The 27,747-nt window shown below is 40.9% G+C and overlaps 1 protein-coding gene across 4 annotated transcripts in view; it reads right to left on the bottom strand.

The window, feature by feature from the left end:
- Positions 1-6,817: 6,817 nt before the first annotated feature.
- Positions 6,818-27,747, bottom strand: part of LOC100557734 (serotriflin) — a 53,369-nt gene continuing 32,439 nt past the window's right edge. For 3 of the 4 annotated variants that reach the window (XM_003215211.4, XM_062959193.1, XM_062959177.1), the window contains 7 exons: positions 26,378-26,442; positions 23,639-23,761; positions 22,169-22,259; positions 20,254-20,402; positions 15,073-15,167; positions 12,252-12,343; positions 6,818-7,328 (listed from right to left, as the gene is read on the bottom strand). In XM_003215211.4, the coding sequence (XP_003215259.2) occupies positions 7,201-7,328; positions 12,252-12,343; positions 15,073-15,167; positions 20,254-20,402; positions 22,169-22,259; positions 23,639-23,761; positions 26,378-26,440 (741 nt within the window). In that variant the 5' untranslated portion in view covers positions 26,441-26,442 and the 3' untranslated portion in view covers positions 6,818-7,200. Of the gene's footprint in view, positions 7,329-12,251; positions 12,344-15,072; positions 15,168-20,253; positions 20,403-22,168; positions 22,260-23,638; positions 23,762-25,031; positions 25,879-26,377; positions 26,443-27,747 lie in introns of those variants that run through there. The other variant, XM_062959202.1, reaches the window with a different exon arrangement.

Genomic DNA, 27,747 nt, shown 5'->3' with positions numbered 1-27,747 from the left:
CTCTGCATCTGTATGATTGCCTCATGTACAGAGGAAGAATTATTGAAAGCTACAGACAATGCAGTCGCTGTTGCCCATTTTTGGTCAAAAATTATTTAGCTGCTTGTTTTCCCTCTATTTTAATCAGTAAAATGCAATGGTTTTGATACAAAATAAATAACAGCTTCTTTTTCTACATGCATAACCAGAATGAGGTATATTAAGTTCCATAGGACTTCCTCCAAGGTATGTGAGCAGCCTTTGCCACTATACTACATCTCTTAATTATTTGTTTTCCCAAACACTTCACATTACTCTTCCATATTGCTTTTTAATGTTGCTTTATCATAGATTCTCAAACTGAAAATGGAAATTGGCTGTTAGTCCACTAGATGGCACCCAATTATTTCTTTTGTGGCTTCTCTGGTTGAATCTGCACTGCAATGTAATGCAGCAGTTACAGAATGAAGATTAGCTGCATTGAACTGGATTATATCAGTCTACACTGCCATATAATGCAATTCAACACAGTTAAACAGTATTCTTATTGACTTATTTTATTGAGACTGTCTTTGTTATATGTTACAACTGGTACTGAATGTTTGCCACAGTGTTTTATTTTGATGGAAGCCACCCTGAGTCCCCTCAGAGAGATAGGGTGGCCTATAATCATCATCATCATCATTCTGAAACTGTGTTATATGGCAGTGTAGATAGAAGCCCCGGTGGCGAAGTGCGTTAAAGCACTGAGCTGGAGACCAAAAGGTCACAGGTTCAAGCCCCAGGAGCGGTGCAAGCGGCCGCTGTTAGCTCCAGCTCCTGCCAACCTAGCAGTTCAAAAACATGCCAATGTGAGTAGATCAATAGGTACCGCTTCGGCAGGAAGGTAATGGCGCTCCATGCAGTCATGCCAGCCACATGACCTTGGAGGTGTCTACGGACAACGCCGGCTCTTCGGCCTGGAAATGGAGATGAGCACCAACTCACAGAGTCAGACATGACTGTACTTAACGTCAGGGGAAATCTTTACCTTTACCTAGATAGAATCTAGCACAGAACCGTTTACAGGAAAGTTAGAGGGTAATAATTTTTTTTTAAAAAACCCAGAGTTCAGAATTCAGCTTTTAAACCTAGCCTTGTACCAAAGTACCTTTCATGTCAGTATTTCTTATAACATGCTTCTAATAATAATAATAATAATAATAATAATAATAATAATAATAATAATAATAATAATAATACTGTTTTATTTATCTACCGCCCTAGCTCTCAGGAGGACTAAGGGCAGTTTCCAACATAAAGCAAGACATTCAATTGACCATACAAGAATGTGAACATAATAAAAATAATAAACATAATAAAAACAAGAACATACAATTCAAAACAATCCACAAAAGTTAAAATCTAGTTTCAATATGTTCCATCAATGGGTTCAATATACCAGTGACCAGAGCCAACTATGACAGGCTAGGCTGGGACTAGTGCATCAGAATATCGTAGGGCAAGGTAGTGGATAAGGTGCAAAGCAAGGTCCTATTTGATAGCCAGGGGGCCTAGGGATTAATCCTGCTCGAAAACCTGCAGGAACCACCAGGTTTTCAGGTCCTAGTGGAAAGAAGACAGTGTAGGGACTTGCCTGATCTCTCTGAGGAGGGCGTTCCAGAGTCGGGGGGCCGACTCCTGGGACAGCTATACCCTAATGTGGCATACTCCAAGATAAGGAAGGGTTCATGGGGTTCTAGTCTAACACTTTTCTTATGGAGCACATAAAAGATAGAGTGGAAAAGTTAGAAGTAGCAGAAATTGTTATAGAAAAGATCTGACTTGGTTATGTCAAGGCTTGAAATACACAAAAATTTGAAGTGCTTCAATTTATGTAGGATATGGCATTCAAAAGCCTTTTCTGCCCAATGCAACCCAAAAGAACTCTGTGCTGATTTTCAGCAAGTCTCCCTTACATTGTGCAAGTGTCAATTCTAACTGTTGTTTTATCCCATATTGTGTTAGAAATTGTGGTGTTATTTATCATCTTAAAACATTCTCTTTCATAACTGTGGTTCCTTGAGAATATTTCCTATAGAAACATTAAGTCCTTACTGATCTTTGTCTTCATTTTATTCTATCTTAAACAAATAGGGGAGAAATACTTCCTCAAGGACTTCACTCATGCTATGTGATGTGTTAAAACTTCTAGTTTATTTAGGAACATTCATTTCAATTGTGTACATAAGACTGGACATAAAATGTATGCTCAGTGAAACAGGGAAACAATGATAGATTGATAACTTAAGGTCACAACTGACACGTGAACAGTCTGGGAAATTCTAAGTACAAAGCAGGGAGCAAGTTCAACAACATTTTGAAGGATGGTGACAGGTGCACGGAATCAAGATGAATGAAAACATGAGTGTCTTTTTAAAAAATCAAGATTGCCCAGTACATTAGTAGAGCATTTTCTTTTTCTCATTTTTTTCAGCTTAGATCTGAATACATGCCCAGGCAGACTAGCAGAATTTGACAACCAATTGTATGCAAACAAAGAAGGCACCACTAGAGGGAGTTTCTGCATTGTTCTATAGAGATTAAGGCCAATCACTCTGTTCAGTGTGCATGTGTGTTTGTATTGTTATCTGTCAATTTTGACTTACAGCAACCCTATGAATGAGAGACCTCCAAGTCATCCTGCCACCCAGGATATACTTGGAGAAGTATTCTAATGTCGACCCAGAGGTTAACATGAAAAGAAAGAAGCAACCGACCGTGGCCCTAGAGCATCAAAAGACACAACCTCAGATGAAACATGATGACCCACCCACTGAATTCCAGCATTTTAGGCAGTTTACAATGGAGAAACCGAAATGGAAATCTAGGGATCCTCTTCAGTATGGCTCCGGGATTCCCCAAAGAAACCCCAACTTTACGAAGCTGCTGCACAGCCACCCTGAGTGCAACTGTACTATGTGATTGATCCGAATTGAAATGGATATAGCCTCTGTGAGTCCCCTCCATCAACTTCGCCACCCTGCAGCCCTTATACAGGGCTGATATCACCGTTCGGGAGAGGGTGGTGCGTGAGAGAATCCCGCACTGGGGAGCCAAGAGTGCCAATAAGAAACAAAATCCATCCTGCTCCACCATCTTGAAAGGCTGGTGGTCAAAAATCAGCATCCCCTCCCCACATGCTGGGTGATCTGCTTGGTGGTGGTCAGCTTTTCCCCGATGTGACCGTGTCCCTAGTTGACATGCCCCAAAGATCCAGGGTGGGCTGCATCTTCCCCTCTACGGCAGCAGGGGAAGTGGGACTACTCTTCCCTACTACTTCCAGTTTCTCCCTCTACTCTAACCATTGGGTGATGCCTCTTAAAGTGCATTCTCAACCACGTTGTAGCCATATGCCTCAAGTCTTTCCCCCTGCTGACTTTCCCATTGAAATGCTTGCACACTGTCTGTGTGGCAAACTCAGGATGCACCTGAAAATAATCCCATAGGTTTGACCTTGGCCTTCCCAGCACAACAGTAGGTGTGTGTGTGTGTGGGGGGGGGGGGGGGGGGTGAGGGAAGTAGATGGTTGATGGCACTGCCCCCTCTGCAGACCCCTCATCCTGCTCACTGCCAGCTGTGGACTCAGAGGGAGACTCAGGGAGGGAAACAAGTTTTATTAGTTCCCTTCTTCAGATTCCAATACATTATCCTCCTGTGTTAGCTCTGTAGGCAAATCCAGCCCTGCCTCCACCAAAAAAATTGGAACTGGCAGCTGGGACTGAGAGGGTTGAATCACAGCAGTTCTACTGGCAGAAGCACCATCACCTCCACCACCCAAAGTTATATGCGGAATGCTGCCCCGCCCTTTCTTCCCTCCTCGGAAACCATGGGCAGACTCAGAAGATGTACAACCCAACCCATTGTTATCGGAACACTTCATGTTTATTGTATATCTGGAAATACTTGACACAACTTTTTGTCAGAGTGTAACAAGTATTTGCATTCTCTTTTGCTGGATTACAAGGCCAGTATTTCTGGAACAGCTTGACACAACTATTTTCTGAGTGTAACAAATGTTTGTATTCTCTTTTGCTGGATTATGAGGAGAGTATCTTTGGATATGCTTGACACAACTATTGTCTGAGTTTAACTAATGTTTGTATTCTCTTTTGCTGGATTACAAGGCCAGTTTCTCTGGAAATGCTTGACACAACTTTTCTCAGAGTGCAACAAGTGTTTGTGTTCTTTTCTGACAGAAAGCAATGTAGCTCAGCAGGCAATGACCCTATTCCCAAAAATGCAGCTTTAATACCAAACTTTAAAAGCTAAAGGTGTCTAACAAAATAAAAAAAGGACAATGTTGCCCCTTTCTGCAAGTGATTGTGTCTCTCTCTGTTGGTACAGCATGTAAAAAAACTAGCTTTTCTCTTCTCTTTCCCCAACTAAACTAAAGCAGCAGCCAGCTATCAGCTAATGGTCACCCTTCTTGTCCCTTCACTGGTGCAACCCAGCTGATCTCCTTCTCCCTTCTCTGGTGTCTTTCTGCCTGGAGCTCCTGCCTCAATCCCTTCCTGAGTGCAAATGGACCCTGCTCCATCACACTCGGAAATTTAAAGGCCAATAGTTGCAGCTCAACCTCCGCCTCCTCTCCCACCCCTCCTGTCCTGATTGGCTGAGAGGCATGGCAGTCGTTTGGCTTCGTCTTCTGGTAGCGCTTGGTTGTTCTGTGAATTTTAAGTGCATCACAAAGACTTATGAATGTTATGCAACTTATGAAGAAATACCAGACTAAAGTTTGATTCTTGTTTTTTTGATGCGGGCCATGCCCATGCATCAGATATCACATCATAAGAATGGAACTAATGAAATAGTTCCGACTTAAGATACGAAAATTTTGCACATGCCTAATGCGGACCACAATCTTTAATCCATGTCTTGTCATATTCACGCATCTTAACAAAATAACGTGCCCAAGGAAATCTTGCACATAAGGTTTCCTTGGTCCTTATTGGATGGGCTGCTGCCTATTGCCACATTCCACTAGACAAGGTGCGATCTCCCCACCACCACCACCACCACCACCATCCTCACCATCACTTTCCAATTGATCTGCAATCAGCAGGTGCGGTACTTATTTTGAAAGTAGATGTTATACTCCAGAGAATATTTTTGTGGCTGCCACAAACTATGTTGAATTGGTTGAGACTCAATGACATATTAACTGAAAAACTATAGCAAAATATGCTGCAGGATGTCCCACAAAAACAAAGTTTTTGTAGTTAAAGCATTTTCCATGTTTTAAAGATAGAACCAATCAGAACACAACATTTATAACCCATGAACAAAAACCGTGTTACATAGTGTATTGCAGACAGACCTTTTTATAATCCATTCTAATCTTTTTCCTGGTGCTGAGGTTAGGCTGATTGGTCTGTAATTTCCTGGATAATATTTTTTGCCTTTCTTTAACAGAGGTATAACATTTGCCCTTCTCCAGTCCTTTGGCTCCTCACCTGTTCTTCAAGATTTCTTAGAAATGATGGCAAGTGGTTCAGAAAGGACACCGGTGAGTTAAGTGGAAATGCCGAGTGTTTCTTGTGAGAATTTCAGGATGTGGGAAAAGTCATTCAGAACTCTTCCAGATACTTTTTCCTTGTTGGAACAGGCTTACTGTTTCACTTGAAAGTACAGTATGCAGCATATTATGTGAAAAAACTCTTTGTGTAATATGACTTTCACATGTAATCAGAAGCGCTATTTTTCTTACCTAAAATGAACAATATTGTAGGCGTCCCACTGAAACATAGCATAAAGTCACATAGTGGGAACTCTTGTTTTCACTAGGCTACCAAGAGGCTGGCTGAACTGCTGACCTGAAGGCTGGCGGTTCGAATCTGTGAGTCGAGGTGAGCTCCCATCTGTCAGCCCTAGCTTCCCATGCGGGAACATGAGAGAAGCCTCCCAGCAGGATAGTAACACATCCAGGCATCCTCTGGGTAACGTCTCTGTAGACGGCCAATTTTCTCACTCCAGAAACAACTTGCCTCAATTCGCTTCTGACACTATTTTTAAAAAACCTAGGCTTCCAGCATGACTATATGATCAATTTCTGGAAGAATTTTTTTGTGGAACTAGGCCATAGAATTATGCTGGAGGCCTGGAAAGAAGACTTCTCTAAACATTGCTAGTTCCTGAGCATGACTGAACAAAATCTGGTAGATCTAGTACCTCAATGATACCCTGCAAGGAACTTTACCCTGAGTAACTGCATATGATCCCTGCAGTGCCAACACAATACAGTTCAGGCACAATGGTCTTTTATTTATTTGCAGAGCTTCTGGTTTCACTGTAGTACTTTGCAGAAATCATTTTAAGTAACTGCCAGTGAAAATTGTTCTACTCTAATGGTTAATCTACCGGGAGTTTGCAATAACCGAAGTTCTGAAGAAGGGAGATGCCTGATTCTTGCCAATCACTTTTTTTTAACCAAAAAAATGTGATATGTATGCACACTGTAGTAAATTGCCCCTTGATAAGTAATTGGCTGCATTCAGCATCATTGTGAACCCGAGAACATACTGTGCTTAATGACTGTGGTTTTCTATTGTTGCTAAATTGGCACAGGTATCTATATACACACACAGTTGCAGGGATAAACAAAAACAGCACAAGAGCTGAAAGATTCATGACCAAATCTTGTAAATTGTTGTAATTTGGAAAGCAGACTGCATTGGCGGAAGATGGTCTAACAACATTTTACACATGACTAAGTAAACAACTATGAAAACAACATATTCAGAAGTGATATGTATATAATTAGTATATTAATAAAATGTAATTTTTATGACTCAAATAATATTGTTTATATATTTATTTAGACTTCCACATATATTACAAAATTCCAGATACAGTGAATTATTTCTTTTTTACTAAGTAAAATACCTTTAAGAAGCTCTCAGAATAAATCTATAGGATAATATGCATAGATTTCTTAGGAAAGTCCCCCCCGATTTCCTGATAATTAATAAGCTATTCCAGAACAGGAGCTGCTTTTCACACCAAAGTAACAACATACCTTCTTGGAGAAACAGAGAAAACAGATTAAAGGATAAAAGCATACAATAATACAAAACCTATTGTAATTTGAAATTAACATTACAAGTATATTGCCATTTCATTCATTTTATGTTTACGTTGGCTTCATCTTCTTCCACTAGATTTATAGGGAGAATCCTGATATTAATGTATTTCAGAAACACAGAGACAGGACGCATGGCAATTCTGTTTCATTACTGGATGTTCACATGAATGTGCCTTCTTTAGATTGGCACAGTTGCTGAGCAAATCTTCCTGTGGGCAAGGATTGGCTGAAATAAAAAGGGATGACTATATTTAATGCAAGAAGTCCCAAGCTAACATGAGAACATAAATAATCCCTGGCTGGATCACACCAAAGACATATCTAGTAGATGACCAATCATCAATAGGAGAGTGTCCCGCCTCTTTAAACATGGTAACAATATTTACTCATTCATGACCTTCTAGACCAGTGGTTCTCAGCCTGTGGGTCCCCAGGGGTATTGGCCTACAACTCCAGCCAGTTTGCCAGCTGTTAGGATTTCTGGGAGTTGAAGACCAAAACATCTGGGGACCCACAGGTTGAGAATCACTGCTCTAGACTAACTCCAATTCCCCCCAAATTTATTAAGAGTGGCCCTGAAGTTACATATGCAAATTCTTTAGTACTCTTGGATGCAGTTCACCCAGACCTGAAGACATGAATCCATTTAATATTTCTTTTCCCTCTTTACCTATTCCAGATTATAGCGCTATACTGCATGACTTATTCTTAGAACACTGTACACTTTTTGGAAGAAAACAGAAGCAAAGAAGGTATACAACAGTTATGTTTTCTTTCTGCCCCTATAATTTCATATTTTTCCTCTCCTTTGAATATAGCCAAAACATCTAACTTTATTATTTTTGGCCTCTAGCAAACCTTATTCTAGGCTTTAATTTTTCTGACATCCCTCCTGCCAGTATTGGATGCTTCTTTTCCTCTTTGTTTTTTTTTTTTTTAATGTCAGAAGCGACTTGAGAAACTGCTACTGCTGTGAGAGAATTGCCAGTCTGCAAGGACATTACCCAGGGGATACCCAGATGTTTTTGATGTTTTACCGTCCTTGTGGAAGGCTTCTCTCATCTTCCCACATAGGGAGCTGGAGCTGACAGAGAAAACTCATCCGCGCTCTCCCCGGATTCGAGCCAGCAACCTTCAGGTCAGCAACCCAACCTTCAAGTCAGCAGTCCTGATGGCACAAGGGTTTAACCTATTGCACCACAGGGGGCTCCTCCATCTTTGATAATTCTCCCCTTCTACAAATTCTTATTCATGTCTTTTTAAAATATAGGTCAACTGAAAGGTTTTGTCCATTAATCCTGGGTTTCCTTAAACATCTTCCAGTTTTCATCCTCATTGGATCAGTTTGCAACTGTGTCTTCAATATCTCACCTTTCAAGAAACTCATACACATCATTAGCACCTTTCACTTTAAGCATTTCTGACCAAGGTGTCTCATTCAGTATTTCCCTAGGATTATCAAAATTAGCTTTCTTGAAGTCCAGAGTATATGCCTTACTACGTTCTGCTTCCACTTTCCTTTAAAAATCTCAAGAGAACATACCGTGTTTCCCCGAAAATAAGACCTCCCCAAAGAATAAGACCTAGCAGGGGTTTGGAGGGATTGCCAAATATAAGGCCTCCCCTGAAAGTAAGACCTAGCAACTAAGGCTGCAGCAGAGTTCCATTGGGAAGCATGGCTGCAGGGCAGAAGCAGCACTCATACACACACCGGAGGGAGGGAGGGAAAGTGCTTGCTTTCTGTGCCTCCCTCCCTGGCTGGCCTTGCCTTGCCTGTCCCCCAGCCGCGGCTTGAAAAACCTTCCGTGGCTGCTGCTGCGCTGCCGTTTCTTCCTTCTCTCCGTCCTGGCCATGCTGCCTTCGCCCCCAAGGCTTCTGATTGGCTCCTGGAGCCAGGGCAAGGGAGGGTGGGAGGGAAGGAAGAGGGCTTTCCACTCGTCCTGCTGCTTCTGCTCCTTAAAGGTACAGGACGCATTGGGATTCTCCTCTCATCCTTATTCCTATCCTATGCCCTGAAACATTATTTTATACTATTATTCTATTGCCATATTATTATCATCATATTCTGTAACTATTATTATATCCCATTATTATATTATAATATTAATATATTTTATATCATTATATTATATTTTTCTATTATTATTATATCATTATATTATTATTCTATTATTATTCTATTATATTTTCATATTATTATATTATTATTCTGTTATTATTATATTCCATTTTATATTATCCTATTAATATATTTTATATCATTATATTCTATACTATTATTCTATTATATTATCATATTATTATTTTATCATTATTAGCATATTCTTTTATTATTATTATATTCCATTTTATATTATCCTATTAATATATTTTATATCATTCTATTCCATTCTATTATTCTATTATATTATCCTATTATTATTATATTATTATGCTATTCTGTTATTATATCCCATTATTATATTATCCTATTAATACCATATTATTATCATATTCTATTATTATTATATCCTATTATTATATTATCTAATTAATATATTGTATATCATTATATTATTATTATATTATCATATTATTATTATAGTATATTATATTATTCATCATTCATGACTACACTGAAACTAGAATAGAGAGAAATCAGCGTGGAAACCTTGTGAAACCTAAACTGCAAGAGGTACCATAGATTGTTGCACATGTAAATAATGGTAGTAACAAGAAATTCTTGATAGGATTCAGTTTGTCTGGTTATGCTGGTTTGTGATGACAACTACTTTACAGTATATAATAAATGTTCATTTTGTTGTTCAACAATAAATGTGAGCTCTTCTTCATGGAAAAATAAGACATCCCCTGAAAATAAGACCTAGTGCATCTTTGGGAGCAAAAATTAATATAAAACCCTGTCCTATTTTCGGGGAAACAGGGTAGTTACTCCCACCTAAAGATTTCAACCCAATTTACTAATTATTCTGTTTTGAGTACAGTCAAATCCAAAATAGCTGATCATGTTGCTGTCCCCTCCACCTTTTATTCAAGGTAAGTGAGGAAACTGTTGGATGTTACTCTTGGCAGAGTTTTACTTTCCACAAATATCAAGATGATTTAAGTTTCCAAGTACTATTATGGCTCTCTTTTTTGAATGCTTGGTCTATTTTAGGAGGTCATCATCCAAATCTTCAGTCTGATTGGGGCCTATAGGACACCCCCACTGCAAGTTCACTGTTGTTTCTCTCCCTTAATTTTCTTCTCAAATGCTCTCAGCCTGTTTTCTTGATTTGTGTTATGGATCTCCTCACAAGGATACATTTCCTCGACATATAACTCTACTCCTTCTCTTTTCTTATTTTGTGCATTTCTTTGGAATGGGTTATACCCTTCAGTTATATATTCCAACCATAAGACTCGTGCCACAACATTTCAGTGATTCTTACAGAATTATATTTGCCCTCCTATGTCAAGACTTTGAGTTCATCTTGTTTATTTCCCACAATCAGTGCATTAATACAGAGACATCAATTTCAGCTGCTTCCTCATTTTTCTTTCTGTCCACTCTTGGGATTTTTAAAATCAAAAGCTCAATTCCCCCAATATCATTAAGGCTAGTAACTTCTGCACCTGGCATCTGCCTGCCCTCTGAAATACTGTCTCCCTCTTTCATGTCAGATTTCTTAGACACCTAGCAAATAATTTATTTTCCATCTACTTTGAGATACAAGTCATCTCTTGTAAGACATCTTTCTTTATCAAGGTGTTTTGAATCCATGGCTTCCATGTCCCAGTTTCTAGAGCAGCAGAAAACAAGTTAGCTTCATATTCATTATTTAATTCTGGCAATCATGTCACCTGTTAACATTTTCTTCTCCATGCTAAACACACCCAACTCCCTAAGCTGCTTTTCATAGGGCATGGCTTTCACAGCTTTGATTATTTTGGTTGTTTTCCTCTGGTCATGTTTCAGCATGTCAATATTTTCCCTGAATTTTGGTGCTCAGAACGGGACACAGTATTCCAGGTAAGTCTTAACCAAAGCAGAATAAAGAGGTGCTATTATCAAATATACTTGTGTATAAGTCATCCTCATAATTATGGATTTTGATATGACCCATGAATCAGTTGAGAATTATTCTGCAGAGAAGGGAAAATGCCAGTATGCCTCAGAAAGACATCTACCTCTGGTCGTCACTGCCATTTCCCCAGCCAGGCAGAAGTGGGGAAAGTCCAGAAGTGTTGGCATAGAGGTGAGAGTGGAGGGGAACAGTATTTCTTTTAGGTTCTCCTGGGACAGATTAAGCTCTCACCTTTCAATGCTCTGCTCAGAGAAAGAAATGGTTTCTTTTTTGTGAATAAGTCGACACGGGGGGGGGGGGGGTGTTGATTTTTTGAATAATATTTCTTCAGTATTTCCCTTGATCTAAGCACTATGCAGCATAGAACTACATTGGTTCATGTTCAGTTTGTAGAGTACTAAAACTCCTAGATCCCTTTCACACATACTGATCTCAAGCAAGGTATCACCAATTTCTGTGTTGAAATTCATTTTTAAAGTTTTGGACTAGCTCTCCAATCTATTAAGATGATTTTGGATTCTGATCGTGTTCTCTAGGGTAGTAGCTGCACCTCCTAATTTGATGTTGTATGCAAATTTGATAAGCACGTCCTTTAAGCCATTATCCAAATCATTGATAAAGATGCTGAATAGCACTGAGTCCAGGACAGAACCCTGTGGCACCTTGATAATCACCTCTCTTTCTCCAAGATGAAGAGGAGCTATTGATGAGCACTCTTTGGGTTCAGTTCATCAATCAATTACCAATCCACTTAACAGCATCATTGTCTAACGTCTAGTCCACATTTCACTAGCATTTTTTGGCAAGAATATCACGAGGCACTTTGCTAAAGGCCTTACTGAAATCAAGATATGCCCACCACAGCTTTCCCTTCATCTACTAAGCTCATTGTGCTCTCAAAAAAAGAGATCAGATTAGTCTGCCATGAGCTGCTTTTGAGAAATCCATGGTGACTTTTAGTGCTCACAGGCTCTACATGCACCACCACAACCATCACCATACTTGTTTCTGAATACTATCCACTAACTGAATACTGCAAATATTGTCAAAAGAATTAATGAAATAGGACCATTTATACTTACTGCACAGCCCATCGTCACATTTGCTGGGACAATCGCCACATTTCTCTCCTTCCTTGTAAGGATAATAAAAATTAATTCCTAGCACATTTCCCCTGAAATTTCAAAAAGGGACAAAAAGAACATCAAAAATACTTTCCCCTTTATTCTTAAATGTGTAGCTTCCTGGCAAAGTAATTCATTTTGTAATCCATAAAGTAAGGCAATCCATTTCGAGTCATAGATATTAGGAGGATACGAGTTCAAACTGGATGTATATTAAGAAATCCATAAATGTTGTCTCCCAAGTAATTAGAACAGGGAACACCCTGCCATCCTCATTTTGGCAGCTCTAATTAGATAATGTTGCCATGTATAATATAATCTTACAAAAGCACATCTATTCATTTCATATTTCAATCATAGTTCCAGACAATGTGGTTGTTGTTGTTGTTATTTATACCCCACTTTATCTCCCCCAAAGGGATCAGCATCAGCATGACCATTTAAAATATACAAATATACAAACTTTAAAACAAGGTTAAATATAAATAGTGTTTTAAAAATTCCCAGTTAAAATTTATTAAAACAAATTCAGTGTTAAAACCCACAGCATCCCCTGAATTGATCTTAAGAACCTTTATCTTTAAAAGCCTGTCTAAATAGAAAGGTTTTAGCCTGCCACCAGAAGGATAGCAAGAAGGGGGCCAGTCTGGCTTCCCTGGGAAGAAGGGAGTTACAGAGTCAAGGGGCAACCACCAAGAAGGAAGGCCCGCTCTCTTATCCCACCAACTGTGCTTAAGGTAGAGGTGGGACTGAGAGAGAGGCCTCTTGTGAAGATCTCAGGGCCCAGGCAGGTTTATACAAGGGGATGCAGTTGGCCAAATAGCCTGGACCTGGTCTAGGGCTTAAAAGATCATAACCAGCACTTTGAATTGTGCCCAGAAACAGACTGGCAGCCAGTGGAACTGCTGCAACAGGGGGCTTGTCCACTCCCTGCAGCCAGCCCCAGTGAGCAACCTGGCTGCAGCTCTTTGGGCCAGCTGAAGTTTCCGAGCATTCTTCAGAGACAGCCCCATATAGAGTGTATTACAGTAATCCAGATGGGATATAACTAAGGACTTCATCAGATTACACTGGGAAGTGTTCAGAAGAGTTCAGAAGAAGAGAGTTCAGTCTAACTCCATTCCGTAATAAAAGGAATTTTTCCCTACCCTACAATCACACTGTAGTGCACTCAGTTGTCTTGCCTATTTTTCAATGAAGAGGTTTCCACACTGCAGACATTTGGCCCTGCCCACTATCCCTCTTGGTGCTTTTTGGTACTTTAACTCCCACAATTCCCAACAGCAGAGAGGGAGAGGGAGAGAGATGGGGTGGGGGGGATCCCATTTGGAACGGCAACAGCACTGGCCCTCCCAACACAGGACACAGACAAATCATGGAAGGAAAAAGGTACCCTAAAAGGCTATTTTATTATTTTGCAAAGTAGAAGCATTATGAGGTAGCTTACAACCAAACTTTCCTGCTTGGGGAGCAAAAGGAAATTGCCCCCAAAAAAGTTTATTTTGACTCCTTCCCCAATTTCTCTTCCCACAAATTGGATGATTCTGACCTGAGAGGAATGAGTGCTCTCAAAATTTGCCAAAACATCTGGAGTTTTGAGAAAAATCTATTTCCTCACCTCTTCCTGATATGTTGGAAAATTATTCTGCCCTCAACCTTTCTACCTTTAGAAATATATTATGTCTAACATAATAATTTTAGGGTGGGTAGAATACTAGTTTTGCTAACATTAGAATAGGTGAGTTGCTAAATGAGCAGTGCTATAGATATTCAGCTTGTTAGTCTCCTTTTCGTAGCCTAGACCCCTCCTTCAGAAACTGTGGGTCCTGACTCCAAATGGGGTCCCCTTATCTCAATGTTGGATTTACCAAAACGATGGCAACACTAAAAGTTTTTTTAATGCCACCCATTTACACACATCTGTTAGCAACAACATGCAGTGTTTGCAGTGGTCTCTGTAGAAAATGCTTCAACTGCACTCCACAAAAAGGAAAACCATCCTGTTTAGCAAGCCTTGCAAATGCTGGTTTTTATCAGTGCATGTTTTATTTGAATACCTATATTATATACATCTGGGGTCATATGAAACAGTCTCAGACAGAAATGGGTCATGAGTAGACATTTAAGACCTATCTATCTAAACCTGTCTAGCAATTAAGCATTTTTTCTAAGAAAACCTTCCTTTCCCAATCCTGTCTCTAAAGGTAGAACAATCAGTAGAAGGCCTCCTCCAAACATCACAGCAAGTAAATACACCAGGTTGTTGCTGGACTCAGCCTCCTATAATGAGGTACAGGGATGGGACTAACAGTGCAGTATGAGGCAGCTAGAAAGCTAGTAAAGATTATGACCTTTTCTGCCTTCTCTTAGACCCATTTACACTGCAGTTTCAAACTCATATAATGCAGTCTAACTGCACTGAACTACGTTACATGAGCCTACACTAACTCATAATGTGTTATAAAGCAGCATAGATGGGCCCTTAGATGAAAGCACTCTTTATAGGAATTTTAAGAATTTCTTATCAGAAAATCAAAATCAATTTATTTGATAACAATTGCATTTTTTAAGAATGAATTTCTTAAGAACAGTCTTCAGTGCTGTTAAACGTAGCAAATTTTCACTCTTTCTCCAATGGTTCCCTTTCATCCCAAAATAGGATCCTGCTGTTTCAATATTGTCTTTTTCCTAACTCAGAACTACAAATTCAGATGATATGTTAAAAATTGCTCCAGGGTCTTAGGAATTATACCAAATGAACAATATCTGTTATACATACGCAGGGCAATATTGGCAAACGTAGAAGAAGTTATACTTGGCGTGGTCACACTGGGAAGTTGCACAAGCAATCAGGTAGGATGTATACCAAACTAGCTGTAAACAAGAAGATACATTTTATTAAGCATCCCCACTTTAAAATGAAGTACCCAACTAGTCACTTTTTATATGGGGAGTGGGAGTTTATGTACTGCAAAAATGTCAAAGGGGTAAGACAACTATTTTTATCTATAACAGCAAAACAAGAAGTCTTGTGACACCTCAAAGCCTAAAGAGCACGCAACTGATGAAGTTGGTTGGACTCCACAAAGGAGAGTCTTTTAACATTCAGTAAGACCTGCTATTATTCTTGTACTGCAAATTCCAGAATTAGAGATCTTGGGGTCTTTCAGATATTCCTGTATAACAAGTCATGTCAGCTCAAGTCAGCACAGCCAGTGGTCAAGGATGATAGGAGTTGGAGTCTTGTAACCTCACAGAACTGCAGTTTCCCTGCCCTGTCTTTCCCTCCATTCTTTCCCAGCTGGACTTATAATTTTCTCCTTTGTAACAAAGAATTCTCATTCATTTCTTCACCCTCTTCCTTCCCGTTTTATAATCTTGAGTTGTTCAGTAACAACTGTTCAGCACTGAATCATCAGTGGAATAGACTACCTCAAAGTGTGTTGGAATCTCCTTTTCTGGAGGTTTTTAAGCAGAGGCCTTGAATCAGGAGTGCTTTGATTAGATTTTCCTGCATGGCAAAATAGCATTGGACTGTATGGCCCTTAGGGGCTCTTCCAACTTTATGACTTTGTTTTGTATTTGTTTAATTCACATTTCTTCCTTCACTAACACAGAAGATCTACTTTCTGTTGCTAATTAGCATTAAGTTTTTGGCTCTCTCTCATCTCTCCTAGTGGAGAGAAAAACCAGGGTATAAATAAATGTAATAATTATAATCATAATCATCATCATCATCATTTAATCTAAACTGCTTTTGCTTTATGTTCCTGTTCACACCCACCCAATGCTATTTGCCACTGAGCTGAACTTCTATATGCATCTCCACCACCCATTTTCTTTTGCTATCTCATTTCTACTTTCTGATCCTTCATACAACTTCCTCTGCACCTTATTTTTAAATGTTCTTAAGAAAATACAATCCCACACCCAAGCTTTGATTTCTAACCCTTGCCTCTCCCACTTTTCCTTGTCTTTTTTCTCTCCCCTTTTCCTTTGTTTGGTGTTTCAAGTGGGCATACTGGGGGGAGGGTTTCTTCTTTGTTTTAATCCAGTTATTGTTCAACATATTTGCTGTCATGCCACTTTTTTTCTTTGTTTGCTATTTGCCAGGATTGTGCCTACTCAACCTGGATCTGAGTCTGCTATCTTCCAGACTCTACCTTTTCTTACACAATCAATGACAAATGCTGTGGTTCTTCAAGAAGGCCCCAGAAGTGCTAGATTATCCCAGACGTGCTGTAATGACCACTTCCCATCAACAAGAAATCCTCATGAAAGGAGGCCAACCAAATGTCAATCATATTGTAGCTTCAGATAATGTTTTGCAACAGCTTCTTCATCCACAAAGCCCCGTTTTAGCTTTGAAAGCATTCTTTAGTAACACAAAAGAAGGAATGAGTGATCTCTTTTGCCCCAAGGGCTATGTTAGCAATTGCATTGGAAGTCATGGGTCAACAGCACATAGAACTATTCTGAATGTGTGGTGGAAATTGACAATGGCCAAAAGTGCACCTTTATTTTGGGTGTGAAGGGGGGACTTTAAGAAGTAAACAGGCCAGTGGTGGGTTGGTTGATTGGTTTGTGAGAATAATTAATGCCTCTTTGGAGCAGGGTAGATTTCCATCTAATCTAAAACAAGCGGTGGTGAGACCTATCTTAAAGAAGGCCTCCCTAGATTCGACCAACTTGCATAACTACAGACCAATCTCCAACCTTCCATTTTTGGGCAAGGTCTTGGAGCGGGTGGTTGCCTCTCAGCTCCAGGGATTCTTGGATGATACGGATTCTCTGGACCAATCGCAGTCTGGCTTCAGGCCTGGTTTCAGTACCGAGACGGCTTTGATCGCCTTGGTGGATGACCTCCGCAGGGAGCTGGACAGGGGGAGTGTGACCCTGCTGGTTCTCTTGGATATCTCAGCGGCTTTCGATACCATCGACCATGGTATCCTTCTGGGACGTCTCTCCGGGATGGGTCTTGGGGGTACTGTTCTGCAGTGGCTTCAGTCCTTCCTGGAGGGGCGTTCCCAGATGGTGAAGCTGGGGGACACCTGCTCAGACCCCTGGCCATTGTCCTGTGGGGTCCCGCAAGGTTCTATTCTGTCCCCCATGCTTTTCAATATCTACATGAAACCGCTGGGCGAGGTCATCCGGGGTTTTGGAGTTCGGTGCCATCTCTACGCGGATGACACCCAACTCTACTACTATTTTCCACCAAAATCCAAGGAAGCCTCTCGGATACTGGATCAGTGTCTGGCCGCTGTGTTGGCCTGGATGAGGGCGAACAAGCTGAGACTTAATCCTAATAAGACAGAGGTCCTCCAGGTCAGTCGAAAGTCCGATCAGGGTATTGGGTGGCAACCTGTGCTTGACGGGGTTGCACTCCCCCTGAAGGCGCAGGTCCGCAGCTTGGGGGTCCTCCTGGATTCGGGGCTGACTCTTGGGGCTCAGGTGTCGGCCGTGGCCGGGAGGGCCTTTGCACAACTAAAACTTGTGCGCCAGCTGCGACCATACCTCGAGAAGTCTGATCTGACTACGGTGGTCCACGCCTTAGTTACCTCTAGACTGGACTATTGCAATGCGCTCTACGTGGGGCTGCCTTTGAAGACGGCCCGGAAATTGCAATTAGTTCAGCGCTCGGCAGCCAGGCTTCTAACAGGAGCAAACTACAGGGCTCGTTCTACGCTTCTGTTTAAGGAGCTCCACTGGCTGCCGTTTGTTTTCCGGGCCCAATTCAAGGTGCAGGTTATCACCTACAAAGCCCTAAACGGTTTGGGACCCACCTACCCTAGAGACCGCATCTCCCCCAATGAACCTGCACGATCTCTTCGCTCTTCGGGGGAGGCCCTCCTCTCGCTCCCGCAGTTGCGGCTGGTGGGGACGAGAGAGAGGGCCTTCTCCGCTGTGGCCCCCCTCCTCTGGAACTCACTCCCGAGGGAGATTAGACAGGCCCCCACCCTCCTTGCCTTTCGAAAAAGCCTTAAAACCTGGCTTTTCCAGAGGGCCTTCGACGACTAATTTTTGGGAGTAGATTTGTCTGCCCATTTAATTTAATTAGAGAGTGTTCTGCCATGATTATTGATACCTTGCTGAGTACTTCTGCCACGAAGCTACAGAAGCCCTCTATTTCGGCTAGAACTGTTTTATCTCCTTGTTTTTAACATGTGATGTATGTATTGATTGTATGACTGCTTTTCATGTTTGATTTTACAATGTGTAATTTGTCACTCTTTTTATTATTGTTGTGAGCCGCCCCGAGTCCCCTTATATCGGAGATATAAGAATAAATATTATTATTATTATTATTATTATTATTATTATTATTATTATTATTATTATTATTAAGTATGGTTCTGAAACAGATCAAAAGATCAAAAAAGAATGTGTGTTTCAGTTCTGGAAAATAGTGGCAGTGCACCAAGCACTGAGTCAGAAGGGATCAGTAGCCTTTTGAAGATGACCATCCCTGCAATTTAGATGTTTTTCTTAAAATATGATATAACTTTAGTTCAACCTAGGATTAGCAATTAATCCACTTCCAGTCATAAAATCAGAATGATATGATTGTTTGCAAATCCAATTTTTTATCTGAGTTAAGGAGAATATTGTGTACAGTACATGGAATACTGACACATGATTAGTACATGATGTGAAAAATATTGAGCAGCATACAACAATTGAGAAGATATAATTATTTATCAGTGAATGTATGGACTAAACTGGATTTTGCACAGTGCTTCTTCCTTCACTTCCCAAGTGTCCATCTGAACCCAGGTTCTAGACCACACACACCCCAAAAAGCACATGCTTTTCTGGGTGGGGTGTCCACATGCCCTGCCAGGCTTTCCAGCAGGGCACTGCGACACAAAATAAAACCTTTTAGCAAGCCTTAAAACAAGGAAAACAACTCACCTGGCTGCTATTCCCCTTTCTCCAAAGTTCTCCTGGCATGTACCAATGATATGCCAGGAGGGAGGGCAGGAGCGATTTTTCTCCTCTCCCCTTCTCCTGGCGCGTCATTGGTAAGTACCAGGAGAACTCCGGAGAAGGGGGAATGGTAACTGAGTGAGTTATTTTCCTTGTTTTAAGGCTTTTAACAGACTGGTGGCACAGTGCGTTAAAGCACTGAGCTGCTGAACTTGTGGACCAAAAGGTGCCAGGTTCAAATCCTGGGAGCGGAATGAGCACCCGCTGTTAGCCCCAGCTCCTGCCAACCTAGCAGTATGAAAACATGCAAATGTGAGTACATCAATAGCTCTGGCGGGAAGGTAACGGCACTCCATGCAGTCAAGCTGGCCACATGACCTTGGAGGTGTCTGCGAACAATGCCGGCTCTTCGGCTTAGAAATGGAGATGAGCACCAACCCCCAGAGTCGGTCATGACTGGACTTAACATCAGGGGAAAACCTTTACCTTACCTAAGGCTTTTAAAGGGGATTTGAGAGAGGGTAGGAGCTGTCTTGGGTTTCTTGGGCTCTGGGAGGCCAAGAAACCCAAGACAGATGTGTAGATGGGCACTGGAAGTCACGCAGCACAATCCCTGGTCCCATCTACACAGCTCCTGCACCTGGAAAGACCCAGGTCTTCTGAAAGGTCTTTTCAGCAGACAAATTACCTTGGCTCAAAGCAGGGTTTCCTGCTTTGTGCCAAAAGCATTCATTTTTCCCTAAGACATCATCGGAACGCCCATGGGGAAAATGCGAGAGGGCATGCGCTTTAAGTGCTGTCTGGATGCGCTCTGAGAGCTTGTAAGGCCCATGTTGTGGATTGTACAGGTAAAATATGTGTGCACATTTGATAGACAAGAGGGCTTAGTTGAATATACAGAGTCTAAACAGTGGATTCAGTAAGTATGCTCCTACCCCTACTCCTATCGTCCATATGTTCACTGAACATTGAGACATTTTTGGAACATGGCTGAATGAAATATGGGCTGCCATATGTTACCTAAGTAATGTACCTGAGTGTAATGCCCAATTGCTGCTTTCTCATATGTCGGTCCCTTTCCATATATGAAGTCTTTCCTTTCATCGAACCATGCTTGCATTACATCTGACCAAGGCTTTGGGACACTCGAATAAAAGAGGTTTTCACCACATGCCATGTCACCTGAAAAGAAGGAAAGAGAGAAATAAATACAAATAAGTAAAAGCAGATCACATTAAAAGATATTGAATGAAAACAGCCTGGGATATTTTTTATTACAGGCAGTCCCCAAGTTACAACCATTTAGTTTACATACAACTTCTAGTTACAAATGGGAGTGAGACAACAGGAAGTGAAAGGAAATCTACCCCTAAGGAGCAAAACTCACTCCTGAAAGAGTTGTCATGGGGAAAAATGTGTCTCCACTGAGGTTTTATCACCAATCCTTGTTTCCACAAAAAGCCAAAATTTTCAAAATCCAATTGTCACTGGAACAAAAATTGCGATGAAAACAGGGGCAAAGACAGCAAAACAAACATTACAGGGGTGTTAACTCTTCTATATGCTACCCAAAACAAAACAAAAATGGCTGGAATTACTTTTAAAAGTGTATCTGTTCTGAAGTACATACAAATTCAACTTAAGAACAAACCTATAGAATTTGAGAAAAAATCTAGAGGTCATTTGTAACCTGGGGAGTGACTGTATATGTCTATCAGGTCTCACCTAAACTGCCATATAATCCTGTTTCTGAATCCAGGTAACCTGCTTTGAAGTGGACTATATGACAGTGTAGATGCATATAATCCAGTTCAAAGTAGATAATCTGGATTTAGAAACTGGATTATATGACAGTGTAAATCCAGCCTCAGATGATTTGACCTGAATCTCAGAAAGTACCTGAAACAGACAAAAAATAGTTCATTTCTTTATGCTTATTTTTACATGACTTCTCTCGTCACTACAATTTTGTCACCATCATCTTCCAATATAATAAGTGAATGACTGATGTATTGTGACTCCAGTAGCTTGGATAAAGTTAAGGAGTTTGTGAATTTGAACCTGAATCCAAGGGCACTTCTGCACAATGCAAAATGCGCATGGAACTGGAGTTTAAACCTCCACTTCCCTGCGCATTTGCTGCTCTCACAGAAGACCAAAACCCTGTCTTTTTGGAGAGTGGGTGGCCACATTTCCTTTCATGCTGAACAAGCCCCCTGTACTCCCTTGACCGATTTCCTAGCTGTAAAGACTTCTAACAAATCTATTTTGCACCTAATTAACACGACAGACTTCTAAAGAAGGGAAGGGAAGTCCCTCCAGAGCTCGATGCATCATTCAGATGCAAAAGGGAGCCCTTGGAATTCTCCAATCTTGGCGAGGGGCGTTTTTTTACCTTTTCAAGCCAGGAAAGTGAGGGAGGGAGGGAAGGAAGACTGCTTGAGCTCATAGAGGTGAGATTGCTTTCAAGACTGCTGCTGAGATGGTAGATGGCAATCTCAGGAGAATCTCCACAGGCCCCACACCTCCAAAGATGCATACCTTACTGAAAGGTCCAGATCTCTGGAGGTGTTTTTTCCAGGTTTATTCTGGGTTAAACTGCATTAGGTGCCTTACGATAATGCACTATCTTCACCACATTTTAGTGCAGTGTAGATAGAGCCTGACATTTTAACTACTACATCACACTGCCTGTCCTTCTGTCCCAAGCATTATATACTTTTTGCTAAGCCATATAGAAATAACATTATTATTCTTCCATCAGCTCAGTCACCTCTATTTTCTGGGAAGGGTTAAAACTTGCTGGCTATCCCAATGTGATTGAAGGAAGCTGTCTTGCTGTTTTAATTAAGGGTCATGGAAGGCAACTGCACTCATAAGATGTTAGACTACATGCACTATTTTTCTCCAGGGTAAAGAGGAAAACTTCAGGAGATAGTTTAACCTACCTTCTATTTTTCTTTGATTTCCAGGGCTGTGGGAGTATACACAATTTTCAGCCCACCTTTTGGCATTAATTGCAGCTGTCCCGTTCCATTCCTTGAAAGAAACAAAAGTATATAGCTGACCTCAAGCTTTCATGTACCAGATTTACCATTTGTGAATGAATCACCCATTTTAAATAAGGGCTACTCAACTTGAACCCACATATTGGATGGTACCCAAGAAAAATGTCCTATCAATTTTAACATCTTGTAGCAAAATATCATCATCACCCCTCAAGGTTATTTGGGTTAAAAGCTATCTTTGGCAATTCATTCATTATCAGATCTTGACCCCTGCTTAGACTCATAGCAACAGATATTAGACATGGCTCTTTGTGTGTCTTTCTGTGTGTGTGTATGAGAGATTAATACAGATCCCCCACCTGTAGTATCAAAGATGACACTGTTATCTAACTATTCTCAGGCTTTTGAAAATATGTCATTACAAATGAGTTAATTGCAAATTTTGTACTTTTCCCAATAACTAAGGCAACCACATTAGAATAGGTTTGTAACTTAAGGATGGATAGTCTCATTAATTTTTATAAACATGTTACAGGTGTGGATTAGAGTTGTGCAATCCGGGTAAACTTTGACCCGTTTTGTGTCCATGCTTTCAGTGGGAGCCCTGATCCATTTTTTGAGAGCCTCCCAAAATCAGGAGGGTAGATATCTGTTTTCTCTTTGAGGTACCGAAAGATCCATTTTCTATCAGCCCATTATGTAGGGCGGGCTTCCCAGGTTACCTGCCCATCATAGGCAATTATTTAAGCTGATTCTATTCTAGAGAAGAGGCGCTCAGCTGCAGGCAGATGTGTGTTTTAAGAGCTTCTTACCTGTATCTCTACTCTAGAAGAGAGGTGCTCGGCTGAAGGCAAGCACATGCTTTCTGGGCCTGCATGGCACAAACACACTCTCCAAGGCAAGGAGGCTGCTCATGAAAAGCAGGCGAGGAGCCGGGATTGGCTCCCACTTGGTTTCATGTTTATTTGATTTTTGTTCAATAAGGGTGCTCCTGAAGTACCAAAGGTACTGAATTAAACGGAGGAAACAGAGGAAATGGATTCTGAGCACAACCTTAGTGTGGATTCATTGAATAGTGAAGGAATATCACATAACCCTTTGCAAGTTTTCTTGTATTGTTGTGAATGTGAGTCAAAAAGTAGTTTGACATCAAAATAAGTTTTGCACCACAGATCATTTGAATCATTCAAATATTTTCATGATAACGAACAATAGCTATTCTTTTCTTTTTTCTAAGAAGTCTATACTTTCTCTCTCTCTCTCTTTCTCTCTCTCTCTCTCTCTCTCTCTCTTACAATTATGTGTAAAAATAACTTTTTTGAGAATGCCTTGGAAAACAAAGCAGAAGTCATTCAAAGGTATGAGAGACAAAAAAATGAAGCACCCAAAAAGTGCTGCATAAATTCTTACCGTCTTCAGCATGTTAGAAGCACTTGGCTCGACTTGCTTCCTGAGGGCATTGTGTATGTCAACAATTTCCTTCTGTACTTCTGGTAAATCAGTTGACAATGCAGCAAAAGCTGCAGTATGTTTCTGTCATGAAATCAATTTTTTAGTCACAAACACAAAAATGAGAAAACACACACATATAGAATCCATTAAGGAGTTTATCGCAGGAGACTGGAAAATTGCAATTACAGCAGAACAGCAGCATCTTTGCCTTGAACTTATCACATGTCATTATTCCTTTCTTGTTGTTCTCAAGAATTGGGAGGCCTTTCTCATTCAAAAAGGAGGTCATTAATGATTTATTTTTGTTCATAAAATAAATGCTTTCCAGACCAAGATGTTGAAATGCTTTCCAGGCTGTTTGAATGCATAAATGAATCATATAACTTAACATTCTTGGTAGTGCAGGTATTAGTATAATAATTTCTACAGGGAGCACACATAAATCAGAGTGCTATTAGTTGCTTGTCTTTCTCCCATCTTATTCCAATCAAATGCAATCATCTCTTTTCATATGGGGTCTTTCTCATATGACACTAGTGTGACTGAGAGACCTTCTACACTATGCTAAACCCCAAGAGGAAGTGGGTTAAAATAACCCACTTCCTCTCGAGTTCTGGTCTCCACCTTCAACCCAAACCCTCAGATTTTCTGGGACTCCATCCAGCCCCCACCCTCCAACTTCCCATTTTGCCCCCCAAACTTACCAGGGGAGCTGCAGGTAGCACAGGTCACTCTGGACAGGACTTTTGACACATGAAAATGGCACATCATGCAGTGGGGGGAGGAAGGATTTTACCTGCAGGCCCCTCTGGTAAGTTTTGGGGGCGAAATGGGTGGCTGGGCAGAGAGTGGGGCACCATCCTGCTCTTCTGGGAACTTGGGAGCCCAGAGGAGAAGGATGCGGAGGCAGATCCAGGAGTCAGTCCCCACAAGGCCCTCACCTCTAAAGACCCGGACCTTAGCTTAAGGTCTTGCTCTTTAGAAGTGTCTAATTAATGCGGAGTAAACTGGGAAATTAACAGGAAAAAATCTTATTTAGTGGCCAATTCAGATACTGAAGATAATTGAAAAATATACTATTTACTGCCCCCTAGTGTCCAGATATTGAAAATAATAGGAAACATACTATCTAGCAACCCCTGGTGGCCAATTAAGATTCTGAAAACAGTAGAAAAAATACTATCTAGTGCCCCCCAGTGGCACAGTGGGTCGAACCACTGAGCTGCTGAACTTGCTGACCGAAAGGTCAGCAGTTCAAATCCAGGGAGCAGGATGAGCTCCTGCCGTTAGCCCCAATTTCTGCCAACCTAGTAGTTCGAAAACATGCTATTGTGAGTAGATCAATAGGTACCACTCTGGTGGGAAGGTAACAGTGTTCCATGCAGTCATGCAGCCATATGACCTTGGAGGCGTCTATAGACAATGCCGGCTCTTTGGTTTAGAAACCAACCCCCAGAGTCAGACACAACTAGACTTAATGTCAGGGGAAACCCTTTACCTAAACTTGTAAAACCCAGTTTACTCTGCATTAATTCACCTTTTGTGATGTCACAGGGACCTTTGACCCATGACCCCGCAGCCATCATAGATCAAACTGAAGAGGATATGGGTTTTTTCCCATCTCAGCAAGATTCTGTTCCATTCCAGATGTCCCCTGTTGACATTTTCGTGCCAAAGCCAATTACGAACACCCTTGAAACAGAGCCTGGTTCCCCGGAAAGTGTCGTGTTTGATAGGAAGTCCTTTCTCAAAACACATCGCTCCCATAAGGAGTTTCTGAGACGAAGCGCGAGATTAGCGGAGAGAGACGATTGTAATTAAACCGTTTCCCTTGGGAAGTTTCGGGGAGGCAGGCATGTTGAAACAGCTACTTTCTCTGGGAACAATTGGGGAGTTAAACACCTGTTGGGGGGAGCTCTTGAACTTCCATAAAAGTTCTGCACTGAGCTTTCCCTATCGCGGTGTCAACGTGACTAATCAAAGAAGAACATCGTCCCTTGTTTCCGAGCTCCTAAGTGGCCTTTCGGAGTGCTTACTCACGAGTAGACCGGGAGTTGTGTTTTCACTCCTGTTCAAGTTTGGACTGCGTTTCAGATCCACCACGAATTACCTTGCCTAGCCTCGAATCCTTGTCTGGACTTACTTCAAGAATCTCCCGGTGAATCCTTGCTCTTTCCCCACTCAAACTTCCAAAGACTTTGAGTGTGTTTCGGTTATTGGATTGTAGAATTTAGACTCTAATTCTGGACATATAACTTCATTTATTTGGACTATTTTTGATATTTCCTATAAGGACAATTGCTTGACGATATACTCTGCATACTTTATTGCTTTAATAAAGATATTAGATTGTTTATTGGCCTCCGTGTTGGTTTCCAGTGCTCACGCAGTCTAGGGGTGTTACACCTTTACCTGAGGTGTCCCGCGTTTTGGGCCTGTCTGGAAGAGCCTTTGGTCTTAGGTTACTGCTTTCAAAATAGCTATAAAGTACATTATTTCATTATCTGCAGAATGAATACATATGTAGCTAATAAAGGCTATCAGTGAAAGGAATGAGTATACATTACTCCTATGTGTTATCCTTTTTTCGTAATCCCTGGAAAGTACGTTGAAGGCACAGCAGTGAAATCCTATTTGGTTGAAGACAGAGAGTGCTTCTTTTGGAATTAATTTCACATTTCACACATGCAGTCATACCTCATTTCCAACACATGGATGTAGGCCAGCAGCCAAGACTAAAAGTGCCAGCAGAGGAGACATTGCTGGGAAAAGAAAACAGATGATTGAGTTTCTTTATTTGTGCTATTGCAATGGTTCCAGTTATCATTTATAAGCATGTATTAATATTGGTGTGAATCCAAGAACTGATTGCAATAGTAGTACTGTTCCACAAACATACAAGAGTTTTCACAATAAATCACACCAGTGATCTTATATGTAGGTTGCATTAATTCCTCCTCTTATACAAGATGTTATGCAAGCTCTTCTTCAAGTGGAAAAGTATCATTTTTGTTAGCATTATATTTGTTACACAACAGCACAATATTCAAAACAGGCTTTTAATAAATAAAAAACAACTATGAAAGGTTCCATTTCACAATTTAGGTGTCTCAGATTTTTTTAAATCACTTTCATTCAGTATATGTAGCTATATGTCGCTTATTACTGTGAGAGTTTTGTGGTCATCTTTTAAGAGTGTTTTTGTTAGCATACTCAATAATGGAATTGTATTTTCCATTTCTGTTTGCTTCTTGATTGACTGATAACCACAATACTCTCAGAATAATGTCTAAAAGCCTGACATTTAAACTGTCTGCAAAGAGTAAATATTCAGAGGGCATTGCTTTTATTTTATAATTTCACTATGGCCCTAGTTAATACATTTTCAAACAGGAATGGAAGAAAGTGATTTCTCTGTGCAGAGAAAATCATGAAACCAGCCTGAAGCCCAGATGGTTTTTACGCAAACCACAGAGCACTGATGCACATTGACTTTCTTTCACACATTTTTGTAGGACTGTTGTGTGTTTTCTGGGCTGTATGGCCATGTTCCAGAAGTATTCTCTCCTGATGTTTCGCCCACATCTGTGGCAGGTACCTCACAACCTCTGAGGATGCCTGCCATAGATGTGGGCGAAACGTCAGGAGAGAATACTTCTGGAACATGGCCATACAGCCTGGAAAATACACAACAACCCTGTGATTCCGGCCATGAAAGCCTTCGGCAACACTTTTGTGTGTGTGTGTGTGTGTGTGTTTCTTGGCAGGATTAGGCTTCAGGTGGTCATCTCTGTAGTAGCTGGAGACATCTTTCAAGGCATTACTGTAGCCAAATTGGTTACAGGATCTTCTAGGCGTGAGCATATTACACTCATGCTAAAATCACTCCACTGGCTGCCAATTAGTTTTAGGCCAAAAAACTAAACATTGGTTTTGACCTTTAAAGTCCTACATGCTTTGAGTCCAGGTTACCTACAGGATCACTTACTCCTGCACAATCCTCTTTTTAGGACACTTAGATCCTCTGAGGGACACTTACTCTGACCAGCCAGAACTTGACTGGCAAC

The sequence above is a fragment of the Anolis carolinensis genome, chromosome 1, assembly GCF_035594765.1.
Source record: "Anolis carolinensis isolate JA03-04 chromosome 1, rAnoCar3.1.pri, whole genome shotgun sequence".
In the NCBI taxonomy this organism is placed as follows: Eukaryota; Metazoa; Chordata; class Lepidosauria; order Squamata; family Dactyloidae; genus Anolis; species Anolis carolinensis.
This window is presented reverse-complemented; position numbering and strand designations above follow the sequence as displayed.